General features: G+C 39.7%; 1 protein-coding gene across 1 annotated transcript; it reads right to left on the reverse strand.

The window, feature by feature from the left end:
- Window positions 1-1,523: 1,523 nt before the first annotated feature.
- tmem130 (transmembrane protein 130) lies at window positions 1,524-9,754 on the reverse strand. Its single transcript, XM_085761179.1, has 8 exons — window positions 9,649-9,754; window positions 9,484-9,566; window positions 9,229-9,400; window positions 9,000-9,145; window positions 8,606-8,690; window positions 7,974-8,176; window positions 2,215-2,321; window positions 1,524-1,688 (listed from the first exon to the last, which is right to left on the reverse strand). The coding sequence occupies exons 1-8, from the start codon at window positions 9,654-9,656 to the stop codon at window positions 1,548-1,550; spliced, it is 945 nt and encodes a 314-aa protein (XP_085617305.1). The 5' UTR covers window positions 9,657-9,754; the 3' UTR covers window positions 1,524-1,547.
- Between the last annotated feature and the right edge of the window lie 1,170 nt (window positions 9,755-10,924).

The following is a 10,924-nucleotide window of genomic DNA, read 5'->3' on the forward strand; positions in this document are numbered from 1 at the left end:
CCGGCCACACGTCGCTCCAGCAGTCTTGTTGCTTCGGGCTTCTGGCAACCTCGGACTGACACGGTTAGCGGCTGGCTGAGAGTAGCTAGACATGACTCTAACTGAATTCTAATGGGTTTGCTGAAAATGTAAATAAATAACTGTTTGCTAATGCGTCCCCCATATGAGTTTAATAAAGTTTTTACTGGATACTGGTGTTGTGCTCACAGCTTAGCTACCCCCAAATGACCAATTAAAAAGAATCTGTCGATGCCGCTTGAATCACAGTGGTCGTGTTTTAGTATTAGGTAGAACATTTCCAACCTGAGAGCTCACTGATATTATTCCACCCACACTGTTGTGAAGATTTAATCAAGTTACATTATTACAGAAACACAAACAAATTGCTTCAACTCACTTATCCTTAATATGATATTTATGGTGACAGTTATGTTTGCTGTTGTGTTATGGGGAGGAGCTGGAAAGATCATTTACAGATAGTGTTGCAAAGGCCTTGTTTTATGTAACGTAGCAGTGATTTTACAAACCAAACGTTTTTCACCACAAGGTCGATTCTCAGATAGAAGTGAGGCGTTCGCCGCAGCACCTGCAGCTCCTAACCGCATCTCTGACAGCTGGCATTCATCAGCATCCTCACAATTAATAATGTTGTGACACCTCTAGCCGAGGACAAGCTGTCATTAAACACCATCAAGGTACTAAACAGCATAAAATTGATCTGACTGACGTCAGCGCTGTTGGAAATGATTCAAGGATTCTGTTTTGTCTGAGCTAATCCATCTTTTTTGTTTGGCTAAATCAGCTTGAAACACTTTGATGTTTCCTCACTTAGTATAATGTCTCATATATTGCAATATTTGACAGGATAGGCACCTGAGGGTATCTATCTATCTATCTATCTATCTATCTATCTATCTATCTATCTATCTATCTATCTATCTATCTATCTATCTATCTATCTATCTATCTATCTATCTCTATCTATCTTTAGCACTGCACAAGAAACTTAATACAAATGGAACATACTTTAATTCTTTATCTTGAAAGCAAAGCAAAGCAATTCCCAAATTTACACATCAATATGAAAAAGAAGAAAAAAATAAATGAGCAGTCTAGTGCATTCACAGCATGACCTGAAATTAAAACTCATTGTTTAAACATGAGCTGCACTTGAGCCATGAATTTATCATGAGATCATCTGAATGTCAGCCTGAGCTCATAACTCAGATCACTATCACCTACTTTAGAAAAAATGCACAAGTATTTACAGTAACTTACTAAGCAAGATCGACTAAACCTATAATTTACACAGCTTAGACCATAGTCTTAAACAGGCACTGCGCTTATACAACGTGATTTATTAAAAATCCGTATCAGGCTATATGTTTTGCACAGATTTTTACACATCTTTTATGGCGATATGTAATAAGATGACAAATAGTACTATTGCAAAAGTATCATTGCGTACTCTTCTGACAAAACAAGTATATCTAGCAACAGTTGCCTACACTGTAACACAGATAGCAGACAGATAAGTGTTTAGATGGTTAAGATGAGTACTGAGTCCCATACTGCAGGATAAGTGGCTCTTTCTCTCCTCGTCCCTGGTTGGCAAAGTTGAAGAGAATCGTGCTTTGATCATCTGCGTCTTGGTTCTTCAGGAATAAAGCATTACTGGCAGTTGCAATCTGCAAAATGACATTGATATAGACAAATGTCAGTCAGTGAAATGTCCTGTTGTTTTTTAATTGTTTTTTGTTTTAGATTAAATAGAATTACATAAACATCAAAAGTCAATTCAATATTCACTCTGCATTGACTTTTCCAGGTGTTTATACACTGCACAGAATCAGGTGTAATTTATTTCTGGGCTCAGACAGCCTCCTTGTGGTCATTTACAGCATTCAAGTGCAGTCACTGATTCTGTCAATTACACTTGAAATACTTTACGCAAACTGATACAAAAGAATTATTTAATATTAACCACCATCATTTTAACCACAATTTATTACGTAATATGGCCTGGAGGATCTTTATCTAAAATGATGAACCCAGTTTTCTAGTAAGTATCCTGTCATAATCTTTTAACCCAGAATGATGACAAGTTACACTTGTTCATGTATGATGATAATAATAATAATAATAATAATAATAATAAAAACATTTTATATAGTTCACGGCAAGACAGAGCTACAAATTGGGTCCTTTAGGTACCTGAAGTCTGTTGTAATGACGAGGGCGGCAGGCGATGACTGTGATGAAGGAGAAAGTTGCAACAAGAACAGCAGCACATGTCAAGATGAAGAACATGTGAGGGTTGGCTGAAAATAACACAAACACAAACACACGTGTTACCTGTGAATGCAGTAATAAGTAAGTACCTGAGTGAGAGGAAGAAAGCTGTCATGTAATATGAAGTCCAGCTCTTCTCATTTTCAACGTAACTTCCTACTTAGTAAGAAACTGACATTAAAAGCTGGTCATTGTGATTTTTTTTGTTGTATAACAGCTTCAGCGGAGTCACAGAGGCAGCTAATCCATTGAGCACAGTAGATGTGCTGACCAGTCAGCTCGCTCTACTCCGATATGCCTGGATTCCTCCATTTTCACTGCTGCTTCTCTCTCTGTGGAACTAAAACAGATAAATGGCACATGCAAAGTTTTATCTGAAACACCTCATGACCGCTCATTTCAGTTTCAGGAATGCTTTTGATAAATAGAAAAATAAAAACATTTAGCTGTGTGCATCCACTACTATGAATCATCTTGAGGGGACATTGTGACTTAGATTTATTCTTATTCATTCAAATAAAACTGTGAATAATAACGAGTCACATCGGTCTTCTCTGAGATATTAAAGAAATCAATTTGGTAAAGGATGATTGGTAACTCTTTAATTTAAGGAGAGTGTAGTTATTATACAGTAGCCTCCCTATATAGTAAAGTAAATAAATTGCATGACAAGACATGGCAGTCAAGTTGGCCATTAACTGTGTAGTAACAATGTGGTAATGTGAAGAAATTGCCATGAAAAAGCAATCTAGTAAAGTCAGAATAATTCCAGTTTGGACTTGTTTAATTACTGTGAAACTATTAAGTAATTAGGGAACAGGGAGTAAGACTGAAGCAGAATAACAAGGGTAATTATGGATTTTCTTTATATTAACAATACAAACTGTATTAGATCAGATTTTTTTTTAAACTGCACTCATTGGCCCTCATTTGTCATACATGCATTTGCTTTAGTAAAACAAATATCTCTTCACAGTCAGGTCAGGTACTGGTCGGCAGTAGGAACATAGAAAATGTAGGCTAGGCTGATAAAAATAAACAAACCACTGCACAGTGACTCACTCTACTTTTATTTATTCGTAGCGAATAACACATTTTGCGCGTAGTATGAGTCGGTGTGCAGTGGTTTGTTTATTTTTATTTTATGCATTTGCTTCAGTTGACTCCACATGAAGCCAAGATGCACATTTGCTTCACCACAGGAAACAAGTTTTGTTCGTCCCTTTGCACATAAAGACTGGAAGTCAATGGTAATATTCGCCACTCTTATTCGCGTATGTGTGGCTGTTACTGCCAGACATAATGTGGAAGCGCCAGCAGTGTTTACATAGAATTCCTCTAGGGGTCGACAGAAGTTGGCTGTCTCCTCTAACTGTTGCTATCTATCCATCTACATAAAAATTAACACCAAAATCTAATCTCACGGGACTTCATTTTTACTCATACGGCTAAATGATCAAACCATTCATAGCCTATGCCTGTGTAGGAGTCACGAGCAACTTGGTTAATTCCAGATAAACGGGGGTTAGGGAGAGAAGTCTCAGTAATTTCATATATTTTAGCATTTAAAAAAAGAACGGAATAGTTACTTTTCCTGGTAATTAATTACTTTTATCATATAGTAACCCTGTTACTAACTCTTACTTTTTGGGGAAGGTAACTAGTAACCATAATTAATTACTTTTTAAAAGTAACGTGCCCTAATGAACATGTCAACATAAGCTATGATGTCACAGTCTCAGTCCTCTGTACGGACTTCAAAGGAAAAAAACGTGATGTCATGTAGAATTCAACATAAGCTGTAAATAGCCCCAGGACTTATAAGGCCGTTATTCACAGGCTGGTCTTATTTAGTCACACAGTGCAAGAGTAGCCTATTCGTCCATCACGTCAACATCACATCATAATTTGTTTTGTCACAAAAACGGAAAGTTATTCTTAAGTCATAGAGAATTTTAAAACCTGTATATTTACCCAGAACCTTAAATTCTGGTATAGACAGGCTGCTATCTGTGAATCTCAGACACACTGAGCCAGAGTATTTGGTTTTCAAACGTAAGACTACAACCACGCCATGGCTGGAAGAAAATTCACTTGGGCAGAACTTGCAGAAGCTGCCGAGCAAAGTCCTCCAAACCATGAGAAAGGACAAACTCAAGCCTGTCCCAACGAGAAGACAGCCTCCTGGAAGAAGATGGGTCAGAGGAAAGAACTGCACCTAAGGAACAGGGAACTGGAAGTGCAGTTGGAGGAAATGACAGAGAATGTCAAAGAAAAGGACATTCAGATCCAGGAACTCAAGAAGGCTAAAGATATGTATTTGGACATGTTCCAAAAATGCTCAGATGATCTACAGAGACTGATAGAGAAGGACACCAAGGACAGCAGTTTGAGGAAAGTGGAAGAGTTGGAGGAGGAAATAAAAGTCCTGAAGAGAGAGAACAAGAAGCTGCACACAGAAAAGCTCATCCTGAAGGAAGTGTCCCAAAGACAGCAAGAAAAACACCAAGTCCTTCAGGATGAGAAGCTTACACTGCAGTCCACAAACCAAATCCTGAGGGCAGAAAAAAGAAAACTACAGGCACAAAACCAGGTTCTGCAAAACCTCCAGACTGCCAACGACATGTTGCAGCTGGAGAGAGAAAAGCTCCTGGAAGAAAACACCAGGCTGGACACAGAGAAGAGACACCTCCAAGAAAACACCAGGCTGGACACAGAGAAGAGACACCTCCAAGAAAACACCAGGCTGGACACAGAGAAGAGACACCTCCAAGAAGACACCAGGCTGGACACAGAGAAGAGACACCTCCAAGAAGACAACAGGCTGGACACAGAGAAGAGACACCTCCAAGAAAACACCACCATGTTTCAGGTAGAGAACAAAGAACTGAAACATGACAACAACAGGTTTCAGCTGGAGAGGAAAAACCTCCAGGAAATCAATCATCTCCTGCATGCAGATAGGAAAGTTCTCCAAGACAACAACAACGTCCTTCAGGTGGAGAACAAACACCTGCAACAGGACAACAACAGGCTCGGAGTGGAGAAGAACAACCTCCAAGACAAAAACAACGTCCTTCAAGTGGAGAACAAACACCTGCGAGCAGACAAGAACCTTGTGCAGGTTGAGAAGGGAAAGCTGGAGGAGCAGAACAGATCACTGCAGCTAGACCAGCTGCTCTGCAGACAGAGAAGGAACAAGAAGGAACAACTGGAGAAGCTGCTCCTGAAGATGCAGAAGAAGAAGAGACGCTTCTGGTTCTGGAAGAGGACCAATGAGGAGCCGGAAGGAGGAAAAGGAAACGAGGATGAGGGTGATGAGAATCAGGTGGAGGAGGGGGAGGGGGCTGCAGCAGCTCCACCCACCTCCTCCTCCTCTCTCCTCCACCCCACTCTAGAAGCTCCAACCACCTCCTCTCTCCACCCCAGTCCACTTTCCTCTGGCTCGTCTTAATATCTCTCTCTCCAATCAATTCTCTCTCTCTCTCTCTCTCTCTCTCTCTCTCTCTCTCTCCCTCTCTCTCTCTGTCTCTAAAAAAACCAAATAAAATACAAAAAAAATTCTGCATATATGATCCTCTTTGAATAATGGCGTATTACTGTTAAATTGTGCTCTAAACTTAAATTCTAAAAGCAGAATTTAAGTTTTATTTTGTGCGTGAATTGCGGGTAGCCTAATTATCTTGCTGTTAGGGTTGTCATGATACCACGATAAAAAAAAAAAAGAAAAGAAAAAAACAGAACCCATGTACTTTTAAATTCACTACTTTGTTGAAAACTGTTTCAAACTGTCAAGTATTTAAAGCAGAAGGGGGCGGTGCGTGGCGCAGTGGGTAGAGCGGCCGCCCCATGTAGAGGCTACAGTCCTCGCCGCAGGCGTCCCCGGTTCGAATCCCGCGTCGGGCAGACCTTTCCTGCGTGTCATTCCCCCTCTCTCTGCCTCCCCATTTCCTGTCTATCTCTACTGTCATCACTATCAAATAAAGGTAAAAAGCCGAAAAATATACTTTAAAAAAAAAAAAGTATTTAAAGCAGAAGTAAGCGATCCGGTCCTTGTCAGCCGATGGAGTTAGCAGATATCACAAATATTCCGCTTACTTCTGCTTTAACATCACTGTGCTTCAACATCTTTTTGCACAGAATTTAATAGGGCTGCCCCCAAATAGTCGACCAAGCAAAAAACATTTGGAGCCCTGTCTTGTCAAAATTAAGTCAAAATCAATATGACTGAAGTGTATATGAAAGGCTATAGGGCTTTAAATTTGAAGGGCCAAATCCTGTGACAACCCTATGTACCTTGGAGTAGTTCAGCTTTCTATTTCCAGTTTTTATTTACTTTCGGTACCTACTAATTTTACACGGTTAAGTAGGGAAAAAATGTAGACTTTTTATTTATTTTTTTATTTTTTTACTAGTTTTACTATAATAGGAATAAAAACAGGAATGTGTCTGAAAACAAAATTATTCCAGTTATATGGGCAACCGTGTATATAAAAGGGGAAAAAAATAGCAACCAAGTAAAGTCTTTCTTTCCTGATTGATTTGAATGTTTTTTTTTTTTTTTTTTTTAAATCAAAATCATCTTGAAGTCTTATTTTGATAAATAAAATTGCTTTGCCTTGTTCACCCTGGAAAATTAGTGACATCTTGTGTGTGTTCATGTTTTGATATTGACAGCCATGATGCTCTCTTGTCAAGTCAAAATAAAAGTAGTGTATTCTGGATGTTTTAGAGCAGTAGGGAGTCCCAGCTGACAGCAAAACCTGTTAATCGTCTCAGGGTCGTTCACAGCGTGAAGTCACATGGGAGTGTGTGAAGGTTTTTTAATGTCACATGACTCGGATCAGGAGTTTGGTGATCAATATGACTGAAAATAGCATCAAAGGTAAAGTGGTGTAACAAGATGCTTGGCTACAGTAGCTTTGAAAGTGATGTTTGTTCTCCAGGTGATGTTGTAGGTTGCTCTAAAGTAGCTGTCAAAACACGCTGCCTCTTAATAGCACACTTTAACCCATTAGGCCTCTCTTCTACAGACCGGGGTGAATAGGATCAATAACAGAAACATGGACCATTCGTGGTTTTATTTTATTTATTTTTTTTTTTTAAGGAGGCAGAGAGAGGGGGAATGACACGCAGGAAAGGTCTGCCCGACGCGGGATTCGAACCGGGGACGCCTGCGGCGAGGACTGTAGCCTCTACATGGGGCGGCCGCTCTACCCACTGCACCACGCACCGCCCCCATTCGTGGTTTTATTTAACAAATGTTTGAATTGTTTAATAGGCTAATTCTAAAATGGTCAACAAGACTTAATTTATTTTCTCTGCCCAACTCCTAACCTGAGTTTCTGTCTTTTTTGTTTCCCTTCCTCCCCCTTTTATCCCCCTCTCCACCTTTTTATTATGGAAAATACCTGCAGGCTCTGTGTGTGTGTGTGTGTGTGTGTGTGGGGGGGGGGGGGTCCCATTAAGACCTGCTTACTTACTACTCCAGAAATGATGGTGAGTTTGGAATTAAACTCATGCCAAGAGCTGTCTCCACTGGTGGAGAGCTACACCAATGGTATCTTTTCTTTTACTGAAGTTGCTACCCTTGACATTTTCATTATGTCAGTTGGTCAGGCGTATGTGTGTGTGTGTGTGTGTGTGTGTGTGTGTGTGTGTGTGCATGCCTGGCCACTCACTGTTTCTCTTGACATAGAGGCTGAAGGAGGTCTCCAGCTTGCTGACGTCATTGCGAATGCTGATGTCCAGGCAGTGGACGCCAACAGAGGTGAAGGTGTGGTTGAGTTTCAGGGTGTTTTCATACAACATGGTCAGCGTGCAGACCCCCGTTGTGTCTGGCACACAGTTAGGCAGGAAACGCCAGCACACCCACATGGGCGGACTAAGGACACACACAGAGAAAATTAGCCTTCATTATCATGAATATATATTATCATTATATATAGATCTTAAATGTGAAATGAAGAGGAAAATAGGCAGAAGAATAATGGAGTCTTTTTCAAATTGATCAATATGATCTCAGGTCTTTCTGGTAAAAGACATTTTCTTTTATCTCAATAGGATTTCCTGGTAATATAAAAGGAAAAAATAAATAAAATAAAAATGATTATTTCACACTTGTGCCTATTGAACACATCACATTTGATGGGAAAAAATGAAATGGAGTGAATGATGAATCTCAAGTATCTCATAAAGATCTCATCTGCAGGAAAATTAAAGCGACTTCCACAGGAGTCTGGATAAGATATCTATTCGGTGCACAATAATTGAGTGGAAGGAAAGAGAAATGAACAAATCGAATGCAGCTTACCTCCCGTCGACGTGAAATGCCAAGCTGGTGTTCTGAGACACCTCATAATCTGAAGGGCCCTTCAGCTCGATTTTTTTGATGGCATCTACAAAATTGATTTCAGTTATTAGTCAATTCAACACTTAGACACAACTAAACACTGGACCTAAACACAAAATTGCCTCTAATTTAAATCTATTACAAGGGTTCATTTAGTACTGAACATGTAATGGCAGCTACATCAGATCACATCGTTGATGCTGACAGATTTTTTAGGGATTTTTTTGCATTAATTTCCAAGCTGGTGATGAAGTCTGTCTTGGTAACATTTGGTAAAATTGTACTTGGAGAACCTTGTCATCTTCTAAGGAACTAAACAAGTCGTTGATGTATTTATGAGTGAAAAACTACAAACCGAGAACTTGAACTTCTGTGGAGTAGACCCCAGTGATCGGAGGAGAAGATTTGTTCACATTGACTCCCACTTGTAGCCGCAGAGTATAGTTCCCTGATTCTGAATAATGATAGCGGACGACTGGCTCTGTCCCTTGGATCACTTCTCTGTGTCGGAGATAGAAGGAAGTATGAATGACAAAGAAAGGCATCCCAAGCCGTAAATGTAAAATAATGAGGTATCCTCATACCCATTGCCTAAATCCCATGTGTATGAGAATTTTGCAGTGCTGAAATTCTTCTGAGGATCAAAGAGCTCAAACATGGTCTCTGTGGGAACATCTGATGCCAGTTCTCCAGTGTCTCTCACATAAGTGGCGTTTCCCTCCATTTGATAGAAAACCAGCTTCCCAGCAATATTTTCTGTTCAAAAGGAGAGATATAGCTGCTTTTTTATGAAGTCACTATCACTGTATAAGAAATGAATAAAATAAATGATGACCTACCCAAATCTGTCAGTGGGTCTGCCGTCTCTACCACACCCAGGAGGACCAGGAGAAGAAGCTTCAAGATCCACATGACATTTTTTCTGTAAGAATATGTCCCAAAGTTAAAGTATGGATTTTCCGAAAGGTTAAAATGTCTCAAAAGAGGCAGATTTGTAGATTTACCTGTCCATATCTGCTGGTCTCTCCCTGTAGATCAGTGGAGGACCTCAAGTAGGAATAAAGTTAATGCTGAAAGCAGACTGATTAGACATGGAGGAGAAGGGGAGGTGGTGGTGATGTCGGAGATAAGAGCTGTAAAGCCTTGAAATTGTCACCATGCGTTTCAGTCATGTGGTTAAGAAAGAACAACCATCTTTTGAATAGGAGGTCACATTCCTCTCAATGAAATGGGACATCTTCTCACATGTTGCAGGTTGTTTTCTTTGTGTCTATGAGACAGAAATAAGACCTGAAGACTAATTTCAGGGCACTGTGGAGGTGCCACATATACAATGTCCTTGTATGAAACAGGACATATCCACACGGTGGCACTAAAACCCAAGAATTACACAATCAAAAAGTTATAATTTGTTTGTGTGACTATTCCTAAACTTGTTAACATGGAATTACTAGGTAATTAAATGACTGAAACCAAAATAAGGTGAACATAAACCTCCAACCCCCTGCTTTGAGGCCATGTAGCTGTACCAGTCAAGAAATGGTTGTAGACAAGACATGACTGAAGTTTATATTGTGCTCACATTTTGTATCGTCCTAAACAAATCTTATTTATTTACTTGAAGACAACAGGGCATAAACATGAGAAAGGTGGTGGTGTTTGGTTAATTCCCACCCCAACCAGATTAATCCAGTCATGTTTTCATACATACAGTACAAACTACAGTGCATTGTCACCATCTTATGGTAGTAATTTACTTTACATTGTGCAGGATTTGTAGTTTATTAATGATAATAAATGATACTCCACACTGAGAGGTATATAGGTTTAAACCAGCCATGATGCCTGCCATTTTCAGAAAAATCAGACTGGAATTGATGCACCAAATGAAAGTCTATATCACCTCCTTCAGGCCACATACGGTCATGTCTTTTAGTAAATACCAAACCATGCTTTTAAAATGAACTCCACCCCATGTAACCCTGTGATTGTTTATAGCCTACATCTGGCACATATTGACATACTACATACTGACACACCTATAGAGTACATCTTTCCTGCATAGGCTGCATCATTCCCAACATAGTGGAACACTTTAAATTAGATGTTTGTGGTCACATCACTGACAGCAATGGAATGTCACAGAGTACATTTACATACGTTGGTTATTGTAGTCTTACTTTTGTTGGCCCTGTGCCCACAAGGTGGCCAAGCCCAAATTTTCTTTCTGTTTTTGTTATACACCAAGTCAGTAGTCATATAAGAACTCAATATTATACA

Source organism: Trachurus japonicus, chromosome 19, assembly GCF_045865225.1.
Source record: "Trachurus japonicus isolate A0001 chromosome 19, Traja_1.0".
NCBI classification, from domain to species: Eukaryota; Metazoa; Chordata; class Actinopteri; order Carangiformes; family Carangidae; genus Trachurus; species Trachurus japonicus.

What these genes read in the sequence shown, in the direction of transcription:
- tmem130 (XM_085761179.1), bottom strand. An exon ending in AGACCCACTGACAGATTTGG is followed by an intron (nt 9,401 to 9,483) that starts GTAGGTCATCAT and finishes CCTTTTGAACAG; the next exon opens with AAAATATTGCTGGGAAGCTG. An exon ending in ACATGGGATTTAGGCAATGG is followed by an intron (nt 9,146 to 9,228) that starts GTATGAGGATAC and finishes TCTCCGACACAG; the next exon opens with AGAAGTGATCCAAGGGACAG.